At 45.4% G+C, this 18916-nt stretch overlaps 2 protein-coding genes across 4 annotated transcripts in view; both read left to right on the forward strand.

Annotated features, from left to right (window-relative positions):
* LOC118081354 (zinc finger protein 24-like) lies at positions 1-5817 on the forward strand. Its single transcript, XM_035107840.2, has 2 exons — positions 1-21; positions 3442-5817. Exon 2 carries the CDS (start codon positions 3474-3476, stop codon positions 4014-4016), a length of 543 nt encoding a protein of 180 aa, XP_034963731.2. The 5' UTR covers positions 1-21; positions 3442-3473; the 3' UTR covers positions 4017-5817.
* LOC132591164 (zinc finger protein 3-like) overlaps positions 3760-18916 on the forward strand; it is a 27710-nt gene continuing 12553 nt past the window's right edge. Inside the window, exons 1-3 of one of the 3 annotated variants that reach the window (XM_060269635.1) lie at positions 3782-3899; positions 7013-7117; positions 9406-9526. In XM_060269635.1, coding sequence (XP_060125618.1) covers positions 9506-9526 — 21 coding nt within the window. In that variant the 5' untranslated portion in view covers positions 3782-3899; positions 7013-7117; positions 9406-9505. Of the gene's footprint in view, positions 3900-7012; positions 7118-9405; positions 9527-15041; positions 17906-18916 lie in introns of those variants that run through there. The other 2 variants (XM_060269632.1, XM_060269629.1) reach the window with 2 other exon arrangements.

The raw sequence follows: 18916 nt of genomic DNA on the forward strand, positions 1-18916 counted from the left end.
GGATCCACACTCTGGGATCTGGTGAGCCTGCCTCCCCCACTTGGTGTGCATTTGGGTGAAGGGGAGTCCCAGGGCTGGAGGGGATGGGGAGACTGTAAGGCTGCAAAGAGACTGTGGGTCCGTCTACTGCTCAGCTATAAGGGCTAAGGAGGATATCCCTCTTTCCCTTTCGCCCCATGATCAGATGCTGCATCCCCTCCAACATCTCTCCGATGAAATAGGGACGTCCCATTCCATAATGATTTAGAATCATAGAATCATAGAGTTGGAAGAGACCACAAGGGCCATCCAGTCCGACCCCCTGCCAAGCAGGAAACACCATCAAAGCATTCTTGACATATGCCGTTTTGGAACTACAGTTTCCACAATCCCTGACCACTGGTCCTGTTAGCAGTTTGGTCAGACTCATGTTCGTGGCTTCGAGAACACTGTCCAACCACCTCATCCTCTGTCGTCCCCTTCGCCTTGTGCTCTCAATCTTTCCCAGCATCAGGGTCTTTTCCAGGGAGTCTTCTCTTCTCATGAGGTGGCCAAAGTATTGGAGCCTCAGCTTCAGGATCTGTCCTTCCAGGGAGCACTCAGGGCTGATTTCCATAAGAATGGATAGGTTTGATCTTCTTGCAGTCCATGGGACTCTCAAGAGTCTCCTCCAGCACCATAATTCAAAAGCATCAATTCTTCGGCCATCAGCCTTCTTTATGGTCCAGCTCTCACTTCCATACATCACTACTGGGAAAACCATAGCTTTAACTATATGGACCTTTGTCGGCAAGGTGATGTCTCTGCTTTTTAAGATGCTGTCTAGGTTTGTCATTGCTTTTCTATAATTTTATAAATTTTGTTATTTATACCCCTCTTCTCTGACTGGGTTGCCCCAGCCACTCTGGGCACCTTTCAACATATCTAAAAACACCATAAAACATTGAATATATATATATATGTGTGTGTGTGTGTGTGTGTGTGTGTACACACACACACACACACCTTCCTTATACAGGGCTGCCTTGCCTTCAGATGGCTCAGGGGTCGCATAAGTCCATACCCTCCAAAATTTCTCCTGTGAAAATAGGGACGTCCTAAGGAAAACCGGGACATTCTGGGATCAAATCAGAAACCGGTACGGCGTCTGCAATTCCAGGGACGGCTGTTCCTGGAAAATAAGTACACTTGGTGTGGGATAAACTGGTAAAAAAAGCTTGGCAGGATAAATTGATTGCTCATTGCTACTGCAACATAGGAACGGATAGATTATAGCAGGCATAGACAAACTCCGGCCCTCCAGATATTTTGGGACCACAATTCCCATCATCCCTGACCACTGGTCCTGTTAGCTAGGGATGATGGAAATTGTAGTCCCAAAACATCTGGAGGGCCGGAATTTGCCTATGCCTGGCTTACAAACATGGGCTGTGTATGGACAATTATTATGAAAGAATTTTTAAAATATACATACGTATATGTATTAGAATAATACTTTCATTTATCTGCTTTGTATAAAAGACAAGCATGTAAAGAATTAAAGGGTTTTTTTTGTATTTTTAAATTTGTATTTTTAAACACACTTTTTGCTTCCCCTCCCATTTGTTTTTTTACTTAATCCTGTTTAACTGAAATGTTTTCAATAAAATAAATAAATAACCAGACATATCAAGAAGTGGAGCTGCTTTTTTAGCTCTCCTTGTAAAGCCAGGAAGCCCCTTTGAGATGTTTGAGGGGGGAGAGATTAAAGGACTTTTGCAATGCCAAATTGATTCGTGGAAGAGAATAATCCATTGCACTCTGATTAATACCCCATAATTTATGGGGCAGTGCTGTTAATCAAACATTCTGGCTGACCTGGAAAAGCTTCACATTGAGAAATGTGACCCTTATTTTTCATTCACCTGATCCGCCACCTCCCTCCCCCCCCCAGTCTTTATTTCCTCACTTGCTACATTTTACTGAATTTCATTATTCATTCATTTATTTTATTTATTTTATTGAATTTACATACCGCCCTTCAACAAAAGCGGTTCACAGAATAAAATATGGTGTGTGTACAGCTACAATAGAAATTAGACCCCCATTGCAAATCAGCTCAACACAATGGATACTTGCTCTGAAGGGGTTGAATACTAGTGAGAATGGAGATGCCAATATAAGTTGCATTTTCAGCCAAATTTGGGGGGGAACCACTTTAAGCATCCATTGTGTCAAAGGACTTCAATTGCTTTTGTTTGATTTGCTCGTTGCAAACAGCTGAAAGTGTCCATTTTGATAATAAACCTGATGTGGAGGAATCACTTCCCACAAACAACAAACCTCTAATTTCTGTTTGAAAATCCCAATTGACTACCCCTTCCTTCCTGAAAATTTGCTAGCTGCCCCCATCCACTTTTACTCAGGGGAAAATGCCAAGTATCGGTCAGGTATGCTGCATCTTTCAACCTCTAACCTGATGGAAGGCTCTCAATGATTGCCCCTCATGCGAAGAAACCTCATTGCAGCTGCCTATATATATTTGAGGCTTGACCTAGAAGTTTAAGCAATATAACTTCTGTTAAACAAAATACAAGAAATAGAACCACCTGGCTGTCTTTCTTGGAGGAAATCTGGTTGCTAGCTGAAGGTACCCAGATCCGCTTGAGAAAAATACCTTATAGACCTGACAGTTAAATCAGTGGCTTCCCTTCTTCTCCTTCCATGGTTCATTTTGCATATCATACCCCCCCCTGCATATTTTACATGAACTAAACCATTCAGTAATCCATCGTTACATCCATCAAAACTTATTTACACTGTTGAAAATTAGCTTAATGCTACCAACGTTTTTAAATACCGTAAACACAATTTTCACCCATATATTCAGTAAACATTTTCCAGTCTTCTTTAAACACACATTCTTCTTGTTCTCTTATTCTATATGATAAATCTGCAGGCTGTGTGTATTCCATCAGTTTAAGTTGCCATTCTTCTTTAGTTTGGACCTCGCCCGTTTTCCATTTTGGGCTAACGAAACATGGGCCGCAGTAGTAATGTACATAAATAACCTTTTTTGACACCTGGGAATTTCCCTCTGAATTATCCCCAACAAAAAGGACTCTGGTGGGTTGGGGTTTTTTTGGAAATGTACTTTTAAACATTTTTTCCAGTTCATTATATATCATATCCCAATACTCTCTTAACCTTTTACAAGTCCACCACATATGAAAAAACATACCTTCAACCTCTTTGCATCTCCAGCACTTATCTGATTCCTACTTTTACACTTTAGCAAGTCTGCTCAGAGTTAAATACCACATGTAAATCATTTTCAGGTAGTTCTCCTTCCAAGAGTAGTATGTGGTGAACTTCAAATCGCTCTTCCACAGTTTCTCCAAGAGGTTCATTTCCATATTGTGTCGTATATCTCTTGTCCAGTGCGTTGTGGAGGCTTTAACAAGCTCATCTTTTGTTTCCCAGAGCTGGAGGCTTCCTTGGGGCTCAGATCAAAGATGGAAAAGCAGGATTCTGCTGCGGTTGAAGCAGGAAGAGGCCCTGACACCATCAAGATTGGAAGCACTGAGAACTTCTGGAAAAGAACCGTGCAGAAGAAGATCCTGGGCGAAGGTGTTTTCCATTCCAAAGTACAGCACCAACACTTCAGAAACTTCAAAGACGTCTACTACCAGGAGGCCAAGGGACCTCGAGAGGTTTGCAGCCAACTCCGCCACCTCTGCCATGAGTGGCTCAAGCCAGAGCAAAACACCAAGGCTCAGATCCTGGACCTGGTGATCCTGGAGAAATTCCTGGCTGTCCTCCCCCCGGAGATGGAGAACTGGGTGAAGGATCAGGGAGCGGAGACCAGTTCCCAGGCAGTGGCCCTGGCAGAAGGTTTCCTCCTGAGCCGGGCAGAGGACCAGAAGCAGGAAGAGCGGCAGGTGAGAGACAGTTTAATGAAAGGGCCTAAAAAACATGAGGGAGGTCAACTCAAAACTCACTATAATTGGCCAACTTTTTCAGACAGCGAGAGCCTGTTGGATCAGGCCAGTGGTTGATCTGTTCCAGCATCCTGTTCTCACAGTGACCAACCAAATGGCCATCTGTCTTGGATTTTTTAGTTAAGATTCCTGCATTGCAGGGGGTTGGCCTGGATGACCTTTGTGGTCCCTTCCAGCTCTACCATTCTGATGCCTGTAGGAAGCCTCAAGGACCGCCTCTTTCCATATGAACCTACCCAGACCCTGAGATCATCTTCTGAGGCCCTTCTTCGTTTGCCTCCTCCTCTAGAGGTCCGGAGGATGACAAGGCGAGAACAGGGCCTTCTCTGCAGTGGCTCCCTGTCTGTGGAATGCTCTCCCCAGGGATGTTCGCCTGGCGCCTTCATGATACACATTTAGGCACCAGGCAAAAACATCCCTTTTTAACCAGGCCTTTGGTTGATCTGATTTACATCCTTTAAAAAAATTTTGTGGGGGTCGGGGAAGGCTATTTCGTTGTTTTTATTTTTATTATGTATTTTGTGGTTTTGCATCTTGATTTTATTCTGTGAGCTGCCCTGAGACCCCCAAGTATAGAGCAGTATATGAATTCAATAAATAAACAATATAAAATAAATAAGCCAGCAAAATGCACCTGAGAGGAACAGCATTCAGTCTACCTCCAATTCCCAGCAATTGAACAGTACTGAGCGGTAGAACGTAGCCATTATGTCTAGGAGGTGTTGATAATCGTATCCATGGATCTGTCCAGTCTTTTTCAAAAACCACCAAATCGTCTTGTGGGAGCGAGTTCCATAGTGTAACCATGAGTAAAGTACAAGGGACGCGTTGCTCAGTCCCAGCTCCTGCCCACCTAGCAGTTTGAAAGCACGTCAAAATGCAAGTAGATAAATAGGAACCGCTACAGCGGGAAGGTAAACGGCGTTTCCATGTGCTGCTCTGGTTTCACCAGAAGCGGCTTAGTCATGCTGGCCACATGACCTGGAAGCTGTACGCCAGCTCCCTCGGCCAATAAAACGAGATGAGCACCGCAACCTCAGAGTCGGGTACGACTGGACCTAATGGTCAGGGGTCCCTTGAGGTTCAGCAGCAACAAGGGGAAGGACGCTTTGACAGCTGTCAAAAGCTGTCAAATTGCTAAAGGACTAAGAAAGACGATTTTATTTCTGTGAATTGGAAAAATTGATTCAAAAGGTTTTAAAAGGATTTAAGTGGATTGTAAATTTGAAATCTGATGAGGTTAAAGACAAAGGATAAGAACAGCCAAGATGGAGCCGACAACGTGGTAGAGAGGAATTTTCCAGTACCCTTTGGCCCTTATCTCTGGTCTGCCTGTGGTTAAGTGAGTTATGAAAACAAAGTTCTCTCGAGCTTTCCAGGAGGCAGTGCGGGGCTACCTACAAATATGGGAAGATATTTACAAGGAAAGGCAATGTTTGAATCCAACAGAAAAGGAGAATGAGGTGCAAGAGCAAGATTTAGAGGACAATTTTGAATACGAGACTGTGTGTGAGAAGCAACAACTTGAGGACAATTTGGAGACTGATTTAGACCAAAAGAAATATGTGTTGGATGATGAAAAACAAAGATCTGAACAAGGAGACGAGGCCGACAAGGAGAAGCAAAGTGAAGAGAAGATTGATGGAAGTGAAATTCCTGGAGAGACTGAAATGTTGAATGGTGTTAGTGAAGGGAGGGAAAGGCAGAAAGAGGGGGGAGCAAAGGCCTGGAAGTGGAAGTGGGATAGAATTGGTGTGGGGTAAAAATTTTAGTTTAAGGTATACTTTTGGCTTATGAATAACGTTGTCGGAGTCTTGGCCTGCTAAAGGATATGCTGATCCAATTGGGAGGAGGGACATTGGGGGGGGAGGAGAGATTTTTTTTATAAGTTTAGGGTTAAGAGTTTTCTGGAGGGAGTAGAAGAATGGCTGAGGAAATATGCTTAGAGTTTGTTTTTTTTAGTAACTTTGGTGACCAGAAGTTGTTTGGGTGGAGAACTGCCTGTCTCCCTCTCCTTACTCTTGGTACCCAGTGGCAGGGGGTGCTTTGGGGAGAGAGGGAGGGGTGGAGGGAAACCCAGACACAAAAATGGAACCTTTTGACTGCTGGGCCCCTCGGGCTGCCCCGGTGGCAGGGGGGGGGGACTCAGGGGGGGACAGCATGAAGAAGGAGGAGGATTGTGTTAATATTGTATTGGAGTAGAAAACCCGCCATAACTATGTAATGAAGTTGGGAAATCCAGGAGGAGGAGAGTCGTGGAAGCCACTAATATTTTTCTTTTTTTATTTTTTTCCCCCTCTTTTTTCTCCCTTTTTATATTTTTTTCTTTTTCCTTTTTATTTTTTTCCTTTTTTTCAATATAGCGAAGAAATAGCTGGGGGACAAGCCAAACCCCAGAGATCCTCCGTCTTTATCCTCTCAGTGGCAGGGGGGGGGATGAGGGGGGAGGAAGGAGGGGGAAGGTCAAACCCAGCTTGGAATGGACCCCTTTGTTTCCCAATGCCCATGGGTCTCACTGGTGGCAGAAGGGGGCCTGTGGGTGGAGGGAAAATGAAGGGACAGAGTTTATGTTGTATGCTTTATATGTGTTCTTTTTATAAAATTAATAAAAATTATTATAAAAAAAAGGGGGTCCCTTTACCTTAAAGTAAAGTACCACCTTATTTTACGTGACCTCCATCTTCAACCTTTGGCTTCATTGGACACCCACAAATTCTAGCATCGCCTGCTTTTTCCATGCACAATTTCGTAAACATCCGTGACGTCAGCTCTCGTATTACTTTTCAATTACAATAATCCAACGGTAGCCTCATTATAACAATGCCAAATTATAATACAATTACTAATCCCAATCATTCAGATGCCGAATTATATAATTTAGGTGGCCTCCTAAGTGCTAGAATTGATGGTTTGATGGTGTACTTTGTTTCTGCATTCCAAGATCTTATTCCTCTCAATTACAATACATTCAAAATAACCATCCCTTGTATAACAACTGCAATATTAACAACATCCAATTGTCTTGACACATTAAATAATTTATAAACTTGTAGGTGAAGCATTCAAACTATATCCTTATTCCTCCTGTCTGTGGCAATTATCCTGTCCGTGGTGTTCAGGGCCGGATTTAGGATTGATGAGGCCCTCAGCTACTGAAGGTAATGGGGCCCTTTATATGTCCAGCTGTCCTTTGTCAACAACAAATTGTCGCTGTTTTTTGTGTTGAATATATGCTATATGGTAATTTATGGACCTAATAGGTATCTAAAACCAGTGATATTTTAGGGAGCAGGCTAGCAGGCGGGGCCCATTACTTATACCATAGGAGCCTACACAACACAAAACACCGTTGCTGTATGTACCGTAGGTTTTATTTTATTTGTTTTTTATCTTATATTTTGGAAATGTACATCCAGTTTTTTTCCTTTATTTTTTTAGGGCCCCCCAAAAGAGTGGGGCCCTAAGCTATCGCTTGTTTAGCTTATACGTAAATCTGGCGCTGGGGGTGTTCCTTCCTGTCCTTGTAAAATGTTGTTGTTGTTGTTTAGTCGTTTAGTCGTGTCCGACTCTTCGTGACCCCATGGACCATAGCACGCCAGGCACTCCTGTCTTGCACTGCCTCCCGCAGTTTGGTCAAACTCATGTTCGTAGCTTCGAGAACACTGTCCAACCATCTCGTCCTCTGTCGTCCCCTTCTCCTAGTGCCCTCAATCTTTCCCAACATCAGGGTCTTTTCCAAGGATTCTTCTCTTCTCATGAGGTGGCCAAAGTATTGGAGCCTCAGCTTCACGATCTGTCCTTCCAGGGAGCACTCAGGGCTGATTTCCTTAAGAATGGATAGGTTTGATCTTCTTGCAGTCCACGGGACTCTCAAGAGTCTCCTCCAGCACCATAATTCAAAAGCATCAATTCTTCGGCGATCCGCCTTCTTTATGGTCCAGCTCTCACTTCCATACATCACTACTGGGAAAACCATAGCTTTAACTATACGGACCTTTGTCGGCAAGGTGATGTCTCTGCTTTTTAAGATGCTGTCTAGGTTTGTCATTGCTTTTCTCCCAAGAAGCAGGCGTCTTTTAATTTCGTGACTGCTGTCACCATCTGCAGTGATCAAGGAGCCCAAGAAGGTGAAATCTCTCACTGCCTCCATTTCTTCCCCTTCTATTTGCCAGGAGGTGATGGGACCAGTGGCCATGATCTTGGTTTTTTTGATGTTGAGCTTCAGACCATATTTTGCGCTCTCCTCTTTCACCCTCATTAAAAGGTTCTTTAATTCCTCCTCGCTTTCTGCCATTAAGGTTGTGTCATCTGCATATCTGAGGTTGTTGATATTTCTTCCGGCAATCTTAATTCCGGCTTGGGATTCATCTAGTCCAGCCTTTCGCATGATGAATTCTGCATATAAGTTAAATAAGCAGGGAGACAATATACAACCTTGTCGTACTCCTTTCCCAATTTTGAACCACTCAGTTGTTCCATATCCAGTTCTGACTGTAGCTTCTTGTCCCACATAGAGATTTCTCAGGAGACAGATGAGGTGATCAGGCACTCCCATTTCTTTAAGAACTTGCCATAGTTTGCTGTGGTCGACACAGTCAAAGGCTTTTGCATAGTCAATGAAGCAGAAGTAGACGTTTTTCTGGAACTCTCTAGCTTTCTCCATAATCCAGCGCATGTTTGCTATTTGGTCTCTGGTTCCTCTGCCCTTTCGAAATCCAGCTTGCACTTCTGGGAGTTCTCGGTCCACATACTGCTTAAGCCTGCCTTGTAGAATTTTAAGCATAACCTTGCTAGCGTGTGAAATGAGCGCAATTGTGCGGTAGTTGGAGCATTCTTTGGCACTGCCCTTCTTTGGAATTGGGATGTAGACTGATCTTCTCCAATCCTCTGGCCATTGCTGAGTTTTCCAAACTTGCTGGCATATTGGGTGTAGCACCTTAACAGCATCATCTTTTAAAATTTTAAACAGTTCAGCTGGAATATCATCACTTCCACTGGCCTTGTTATTAGCAGTGCTTTCTAAGGCCCATTTGACTTCACTCTCCAAGATGTCTGGCTCAAGGTCAGCAACCACACTACCTGGGGTGTACGAGACCTCCATATCTTTCTGGTATAACTCCTCTGTGTATTCTTGCCACCTCTTCTTGATGTCTTCTGCTTCTGTTAGGTCCTTACCACTTTTGTCCTTGATTATGGTAATCTTTGTACGAAATGTTCCTTTCATGTCTCCAATTTTCTTGAACAGATCTCTGGTTTTCCCCATTCTATTGTTTTCCTCTATTTCTTTGCATTGCTGTAAAATGTTATGTCTATCTTTTCCCAGCCAATGCTTCCATCATGCCTTGGACAGAGCTAATAATCCCATTGTTGTTTCAGAAGTTCTCCATTGCTCCGTAATGTGGTTCATTGTTCTGTGTTCACATTGTTTTACAACTTCCTGTTTCAGACCAAGGGTCTGCTTTCAGAATTGGCTGCTGATTCCCTGGAGGCAGAGAGGACACCATCGTGCACCGGAGAGTACCCCTTGCGAAACTTGACGGAGAGCGATGGAGGTGCCATTTTGTCAGGTAAATATTCATGCGACATGATCTTGAACTTGGGTCTTCCTCTGTCACAGAGCGTGCCAGTCAGTAAATCACCTGCAGTTCAAATAATAACAACAACAATACTTTTTTTATTTATAACCCACCCATCTTGCTGGGTTTCCCCACCCACTCTGGCCGGCTTACAACATACAGTGGTACCTCAGGTTGCGGACCTGATCCGTTCCAGGGTGCTGTTTGCACCCCGAAAAGTCCGCAACCCGAGCGGTGCTTTCACACATGCGCGAAAGCGCGATAGAGCGCTTCTGCGCATGCGCAAAACTGGCAGGACGCTTCTGCGCATGCCGTGCGACGGAACCCGGAAATAAACACTTCCGGGTCCGCCGTGTTCATATCCTGAAAGAACGCAACCTGAGGTATGACTGTATCTAAAACATAATGAAAACATCAGTCCTTAAATACTTCCCTAAACAGGGAAGTTGGAGTTAACTGGAAAAACACAGTCTCCACAGACCTGGCTGAATGTCAAGCTTAGTGAGCACAGCAGCTCATTGCCTGTTGGGTCTTCCTGCAGGAAATCAGTTGCTGAAACAGAAAGCTCCCCACAACTGTCTTAAGTCCGCTCCTCTCCAGGGCTTTCCCCAGCGATCAGAGAGTGTACCTGTGTGCGACCTGTTCTCCTGTGTCGGCCCTCTTCTGGTGAAGGGAGTTTGCCACAGCACAACGGGGGAGACACACGTGCCTCTTCATCAGCCGGATTTGTCTCTGCCTCTTGGCGTCCCTCCTCTCCTGCTTCACCTTCTGCCTCCGATTCTGGACTTCTCTCTACCACAGACTCTCCCAGCTCACTAAACCCTGTTACCTCTTCAGCTTCCGACGCCTCCTCTTCCCCGCCTTCTCCCTCTGACCACTCATCGTTGTCCCACCACCATTCTCCGGGCTCTTCTTCCCTTAGGAGTTCCCCAGCTGGTTCCTTCCACCGTTCCCTATGTCCAACCAATCCACGACACCTTCCACTGTTTATGCAATAAATCTTTGGGATGCCTTTGCGTCTCCTGGCTCTTGTCGTGAGCGAACATGCTTGCCCCACAGCCCTTGTACACAGTTAATCCATATTTATTTCCAACGTTTGAACCCGTTAAAGGCGACACTCGGATTTGTCGCCCAGAGCCCAGATGGAGAGGTGTGTTTTCACCAAACTGGGATATAAAAATAGATTAAGAAGAGGCCGTCTGGGCCATGCCAGGGGTCCATCAAGCCCACCATCCTGTTCTCACACTAACCAGGCAAATCCTACATCCTATGCCCTTTTAAAATGTGGGTTTTTTTGGGGGGGTGTCGTGGAATTCTACTCAATATTGACCCAGAACAGATTCCAGCGCATAGTTAGCAGAGTAAAAACTTAAACACGTTGCAGGATTCTCCCCAGATAGACCAGAGACAATTAATATTTCATCCAGCAGAGCTTTACTGCTACTGAAGGCAAATGAGCGTAATGGTCACAAATCCAATACATTCAGGATTGGCACTGTCCATGAGAAATCCAGTTGCAGCAGACTTAACTGAAACTTAACAATATATTATAATAAGACTAAAACTTTAACACTATATACAGAACACCACACCAGAAGGGAAAGAGAAAGTGAAAACCAGGCTCCTTCTGGCCTCTTATCATAGTCCAGGCATCCCCAAACTTCGGCCCTCCAGATGTTTTGGACTACAATTCCCATCATCCCTGACCACTGGTCCTGTTAGCTAGGAATCATGGGAGTTGTAGGCCAAAACATCTGGAGGGCTGCAGTTTGGGGATGCCTGTCATAGTCAGCATCACCTTGACAGAAAAGATAACAGGACCAATTTAAGCCAGCTGTACTCGGCTTCTCTGAAGGAATAACCCAAACATCATGAACCTTCTGCTTGTTTCTTTCCCACGGAGAAGCTTCCAGAACCCTCTTGAACTAATTGGAATAGGAAAGATCTCTACACATCAGATCAATACTTTCTGTCCTAAGAAATGCAAACTGACCGGGGGGGGGAGTTATTCGGTTGTTATTGTTTTTATTATGATTATGTATTTTGTGGTTTTATGTTCTGTTTTTATTCTGTGAACCGCCCTAAGATCTGTGGGTATGGGGCAGTATATTATTATTACAGTGGTACCTCATGTTGTGAACGGGATCTGTTCCAGTGGCCCGTTCACAACATGAAAAGGCCGCAACATGAAACGCCGCATCTGCGCACACGCGTGATGCAATGCAGCGATTCTGCGCATGCGCAAAGTGCGATTTAGCGCTTCTGCACATGCACACAGGTTACAGACATGCCGAACCCGAAAGTAACCCGTTCTGGGACTTCCGGGTTCGGCGCATCCATAACCTGAAAAGATACAACATGAAGCGGACATATGATGAGGTATGACTGCATTATTTAACAACAACAACAATATGAGAAGACTGGGAGCAGGACCTGAACAGAAGGATGCTCTCTCCTCTTGTAGTTTTCTAGCAGTTGTATTCAGAAATCCACTGCCTCCAACCAGAGAGCATAGCTATTGTGAGCAGAATTCCTCCGCAGAATGTATCGAATCCTCCTTTAAAGCCGTCCAGAAAAAAAGGACTCAGCATTCAAACTGCATGCAATGGAGAAGACTTGGGCTGTTGGCTTTGCTGCCACCTTTGTCTCTTTAGCAGATGATGGAATGAGCTTGGCAAGACCAGGTCGGCCACCTCTTCTTTCGGACGGAGGGGAAGCAGCTGCTGTGACGCTAGACCAGGTAAGCGGAAGGACCCCTGGGGAGATGGGCAGGTGGCCGTGATGAGGCCTCATATTATTGCAATGGATGAGAAGTGGTAGTTTAATCATCTATAATTAACTTATATACTGTGGTACCTTGGTTCTCGAATTTAATCCATTCCGGGAGTCCGTTCAACTCCTGAAACTTTTTGAAAACCAAGGAACGGCTTCTGATTGGCTGCAGGAGCTTCCTGCACTCAATTGGAAGTTGTAGGATGTTTGGCTTCTGAAAAACATTTGCAAACTGAAACATTCACGTCTGAGTTTGCTGCATTTGGGAGCAAATTTGTTCGGGAGCCAAGACATTCGACTACCAAGGTACCACTGTAATGGGTAAAATATAAGTAATAAAGCAGCTTTATAAGGCAAGAAAAGAACACCATGGAAAGGTGGATGGGAAGTCAACAGATAATGAGATACAGTGATGCCTCGCTAGACGAATGCCCTGTTAGATGAATTTTTCGCTATACGAATAGGTTTTGCGATCGGAGGTTGCCTCGCAAGACGACGAGGTTTTCTATGGCCGCAGCTTCGTCTTGCGAAGCGTGGCCATAAAAACCTCCGATCACAAAACCTATTTGCAAAAGGCATTTGTCTAGCGAAAGGGGAACCAGCTGTAGCTCGGAAAGAAGGCAAAGGAAGATCAGCTGTCAGCGCCTGTCAGCTGATCTTCCTTTGCCTTCTTCCGCGCTGCAGCTGGTTCCCCTTTGTGTTCCGCTGGTCTCTGCCGGTTGCCGCGAGCAGTGAGGGGCAACCGGCAGAGACCAGCGGAACACAAAGGGCTGTAGCGCGGGAAGAAGGGGGGGAGAAGCGGAGGAACTGATCCGTTCCTCCGCTTCTCCCCCCGCCGCCATGCCACGGACTACCAGGAGCATCGGACGGGGCTTTGGAGAAGCTTATGTCAATAATAGGCTATAAACTAATGATAGGTTAATAATAACTTTTATATGCCTGTTGTCCTTGTCCATGGAGTTTTCTTGGCAGGGATACTGGAGTGGCTTGCCGGTTCCTGCTCCGGGTGGATCACATTTGGTCAAAACTCTCCACTATGACCTGTCCGTCTTGGGTGGCCCTGCAAGGCATTCCTCATAGTTTCTCTGAGTTATTCAAGCCCCTTCGCCACGGCAAGGCAGTGATCCATGAAGGATGGATAGTTAATAATAAACTATAAACTAATAAAATAATAATAAACATCTTCTTTAATTTGTCATTAGTGTCCGGTGTCCTTTGAGGATGTTGCTGTGTTCTTTGCAGAAGAGGAGTGGTCTCTACTGGATCCTGACCAGAGAGCTCTGCATAGCGAAGTCATGGTGGACAATTGCCTGATGGTCATATCTCTCGGTAAGGCTCCCTTGTTTCCCTCCCTCCGAGGTCATGTCCGACCGAGCTGCAGTCCTTAATTTTATTTTCCGGTTTTCATCATTAACATCATTCAAACGTAAATTCAACAACATTTGTACAATTGCGGGGTTCCCTGAACCCCCGGACTTCCACCCTCCTCCTCCTCCTGGTTTTCCACAGATACATTTCTTAATTTTAACCGCATCTCATTCATATATCCAACTCTAATTAAATCCTTATTTATTCCTTTACCTATTAAAAATTACAAGTGCTATATCAATTCTGCTAACGTCTTTAAATCTTTACATTGTTCCTTAATATACTCTATAAATGTATACCATACTTTTTAAAAATTTACTGTCATCTTGGTGTCTGATCTTCCCAGTCATTTTTGCCATTTCTGCATAGTCCATCATTTTCACTCTCCACTCTTCCTTGGTTGGCGTTTCCTCTTCCTTCCATCTCTGGGCAAAAAGTATTCTTGCAGCTGTCGTTGCACACATAAACAGTCTTTTTAAGTCCTTTGGAATTTCTTCTCCTGTGATGCCTATTAAAAAGCTTCTGGTGTTTGTTTGTTTTTACAAAAGTTGTCTTGAACATTTTTTTCAGTTCATTATATATCATTTCCCAGAATGCCCTAGCCCAGGCATGGCCAGACTTGGCCCTCTAGCTGTTTTGGGACTACAACTCCCATCATCCCTAGCTAACAGGACCAGTGGTCAGGGATGATGGGAACTGTAGTTCCAAAACAGCTAGAGGGCCAAGTTTGGCCATGCCTGGTCTAGCCTTTTTGCACGTCCATGACATGTGGTAGAACATGCGTTCCTTCTCTTTACACTTTCAACATACGTTTTGTGTACAAAAACACCCCCTTGGGCCCTCCTACCACTGTCCTCTCTTCATTCCGCAGCACATGGAAAGCACTTCTGCCACTGTTTGGACCACACGACCCACCAAACCATCCATACGTCGGAGAAGCCGTATCAGTGCTTCGTGTGCGGCAGGAAATTCATCCAAAAGGGAAGTCTCACTGAACATCAGAGAATCCACACTGGGGAGAAACCGTACCAGTGCTCGGAGTGCGGAAAGAGCTTTGGCCGGAAGTCACAGCTCACTTTTCACCAGAGAACTCATTCGGGGAAGAAACCTTATCAGTGCCCGAAGTGCGGAAAGAGCTTCGTTCACCATTCGACCTTTTCTTGCCACCAGAAAGTTCACTTTCGGGAGAAATTGTATAAATCCGGGGCGGGCAACATCAGGCCTCTCTACCCTGCGCTTGGCACCTGCCCCACACAATGCCCCTCCTCCCCAGCCCCCCCAATGACCCTGCTGTTTCTGCCTGCCTGGAATGTGTCTTTCAACTCCAGCAATGCCCCTTGAATGTCTGCATCGAGGATAGAGAAGGTGTTGAAAGGTGTTGTCAGACGCATGAGAAAGTTCACTGCAAAGGACTCTCTAACGCAACTGGGCCCAGGATAGATCCCTTAAATCAGCTTGTGGGAAGAAGGGAGGTTCATTCCGCCTGATTTAGGTGTGTGAGTGATCTCTACAGGGAACTTTTTCGTGCTCCAGAGCCCAGCGCCTAGCAGGGTTGACCAGTCTTGCTCCCCACCCACACCGCTTTTGACAGGTGAATGACAGCAAATGATTGACAGATGGGTGGGCTCACCCACAAGTCAGAAGTTGGCTCAGGTGGTGGGGTGAGGTGGGGAGATATCTGGTCCCCCAGGCAGAAAAAGGGTTCTCTACCTACTGGGGTAATAAGGGACTCAGGTGGCGCTGTGGGTTAAACCACAGAGCCTAGGGCTTGCTGATCAGAAGGTCGGCGGTTCGTATCCCTGCAACGGGGTGAGCTCCCGTTGCTCGGTCCCAGCTCCTGCCCACCTAGCAGTTCGAAAGCACGTCAAAGTGCAAGTAGATAAATAGGGACCGCTCCTGCGGGAAGGTAAATGGCGTTTCCGTGCGCTGCTCTGGTTCGCCAGAAGCAGCTTTGTCATGCTGGCCACATGACCTGGAAGCTGTCTACGGACGAACGCTGGCTCCCTCGGCCTATAGAGCGAGATGAGCACCGCAACCCCAGAGTCGGACACGACTGAACCTGATGGTCGGGGCCCCTTTACCTTTACCTACTGGGGTAAGTTATCGGTTTTTCTTTACCGATTTACTAGATACTGGCATATTGAGACAGCATATGGCAGCCATTCTGTAATTGGCCATGCCCAGGAGAGCAGCCATTTTAGAGTGGCACCCATGTCACTTTCTCTACGTCCCAAAGATTGCAAAGAAGAAGAATGGAGAGCCTGGCGTATCATCAGGCTCATCCTGGATAGCTCAGTTGGTGCTGATAACTCCAAGGTTGCAGTTTGAGCCGTGAATGGGGCAACTGCATATTTCTGCATTGCAGGACTAGATGATCCTCAGGGTCCCTTCCTACCCTACAATCCTATTATTTCTATTACAGTATTCCCTAAACTGGCATCTATCCACAGCTGATCCATCAGGCTACAGTGGCGGAAAGGGACTACAGGGCTTCTCCATTGGAGAGCAATTTTGGGATCCTCCGTTTGAGCTGTTTGCAGTGCACCTGGTCATCAGTATTATTCAGTGACTAAGAAGCTGCTCCTGTGCTTCCCATTTCCATCCCATCCTGTTTCCTTTTCTATTGTGGGTCTTCGATCGTACGCAGATCTTACGATCGATCTTACGCTACTGATATTTGTAAGCTGTTGCTTTCAAATGATTCCGAGTTGCACATCAAATAAATGCTTCGTTTATCTTTGTAAATGGCTTGCAGAGAAGAAGAAAATGCATATTGCAATTAAAAAGAGAGAGAGAGATGTCTTGGGTGTTGCCTGGAGACTTGAAAGGTGGGACAGGAATTGTGTTTATAAATATATACACAGGTGAAACTCATAAAATTAGAATATCGTTGAAAAGTGCATTTATTTCAGTAATGCAACTTTTTATTCTTTATTTTTCTTTTAATTTCTATAAATGCTTTCTTTTGGAAATCCCACAGTAATAAAACAAATAGTTACAGTAATACAAAAATAAACATCGCTATTACATTTCATTAATTACATTTCATTTATAATTGACCCGCCTAACAACAAATAATTACAATTGCAACAAATAAAGGCTTGACATATCTTGCTTTGCATGTCATGCATCTATCTCATATATTGGTTTCACCTTTTAAGTTACCTTACTGAAATAAATGCACTTTTCGACGATATTCTAATTTTCCAAGTTTCACCTGTATATATTGAAACCGAATTTCTGTCTCCCAACCCTGAACATCAGCAGTGATTGGCCCAAGGTCACCCAGGGAGCTTCATTCATGGCTGAGTTTGGGGGATCTGAACCCGGGTCTCCCAGGTCCTAGTCCAGCCCTTGATAACCACCACACCACACTGGATCTGCAAGGTCGTTGTTAAAATGTGTATATCCCCCTTCATACATAGATCTCAGGGCAGTTCACAACACTGGAGGTTTATAAGCAGAGTTTGGCTGGCCATCTGTCATGGATGCTGTAGTTGAGATTCCTGCATTGCAGGGGGTTGGACTGGATGACCCTTGGGGATCCTTCCAACTATGATTCCATGAGAAAATTACAATATAAAAAGCACAAACACATAATGAAAATAATGATTATGGTGACTGGAGTATAATATTATTATATGTACCCAGATCATAGCTGCCAAGTTTTCCCTTTTCTCACGAGGAAGCCTATTCAGCATAAGGGAAAATCCCTGTAAAAAAGGGATAACTTGGCAGCTATGACCCAGATGAGCGGGAAATAATAATAATAATAATAACAGTAGTAGTAGTAGTAATAATAATAATAGTAGTAATAATAATAATACAGTAAAGGCTGGGTATAATATTATTAGTATATCCCAGATGGGAATAATAATAAATATATAAATAAATAATCATCATATTTAAGACCAGCGTTTGGGCCAAAGGATAAGGCCCCCTCGCGTGTGGTTTCTTTGCTCCTACTACTGGGAGGGAGGCAGGCAAATACTGTAGCAGCATCGCGTGGCCGTCTAAGGGTTAAGGGAGATAAGCGGAGCCGGATTCCTAAAGCGGAAGGCAGCTTCTTCCGGGTAGGGAGAGGAAAGGGCGGCTCTCCCGGGGGGGGGGTGCAAGGGCGCCTCCTGGCGGTGCTCCTTCCTGCTTTCCTACTTCTCCTCCCGGAGGGGGAAAATGGCTTTTGTCTTCCCCGAGGGCTGCCTGGGCGCTTCCCTGCCGGGCTTGGCTCTGGTGGGTCGCCCTGCTCTGGCCCCCTCTCTCCCCCCTTGGCCTTTGGAGGGATGGGGGGCAGGCGGTGAATGGAGAGGTGGGGAGTCAAGGGGATGGAGGAACCCGCTGGTTGGGGGTGGAGGGATGCAGGGATGGATGGCTTCACCCCATAGGGAGGCGTGGGGTGGCTCTTGGCAGGGGGTACGGGAGGCACCCCGTTTATTTTCATGGGGCATTGGCATGGGACAGACCCCTCTGCATTTCACCCTATAGGGAGGTGTGGGGTGGCATTGACATTCAATGCCCTTTTAAAATGTTCTGGGGAGGGAGGTTATTGGGGCGGGTTTGCTTCTGTTTTCATTTTGTGGGTAGGGGGGATATTGGGTTGTTGTTTTTATTTTTATTAGGTATTTTGTGGTTTTATATCTTGATTTTATTCTGTGAACCACCCTGGAACCCCCTGGGTATAGGGCGGTATAAAGGTAAAGGGACCCCTGACCGCTAGGTCCAGTCGAGGGTTGCAGCGCTCATCTCAGATTATTGGCCAAGGGAGCCGGCGTACAGCTTCCAGGTCATGTGGCTAGCATGACTAAGCCGCTTCTGGCGAACCAGAGCAGCGCACGGAAACTTAGTTTCCCGCTGTAGCGGTCCCTATTTATCTACTTGCACTTTGACGTGCTTTCAAACTGCTAGGTTGGCAGGAGCTGGGACCGAGCAACGGGAGCTCACCCCATCACGGGGATTCAAACCTCTGATCTTCTGATCGGCAAGCTCTGTGGTTTAGACCACATCGTCACCCGTGTCCCTACATAGGGCAGTATATGAACTTAATAAATAATAATCTATTTTGTGTTTTTATATTGTGATTTTATGCTGTGACCGCCCTGAGACCTGCGGGTATAGGGCATTATACAAATTTGCTTAATAACAATAACAATAATAACAATTACACCCAATAGTTATGGGTGGAGTGGTGGAGAATGCAGAGAAGTGAAATGCAGAGGACACCCCCCCCATTTCACCCCATAGGGA

Source organism: Zootoca vivipara, chromosome 2 (genome assembly GCF_963506605.1).
Source record: "Zootoca vivipara chromosome 2, rZooViv1.1, whole genome shotgun sequence".
Taxonomy (NCBI): domain Eukaryota; kingdom Metazoa; phylum Chordata; class Lepidosauria; order Squamata; family Lacertidae; genus Zootoca; species Zootoca vivipara.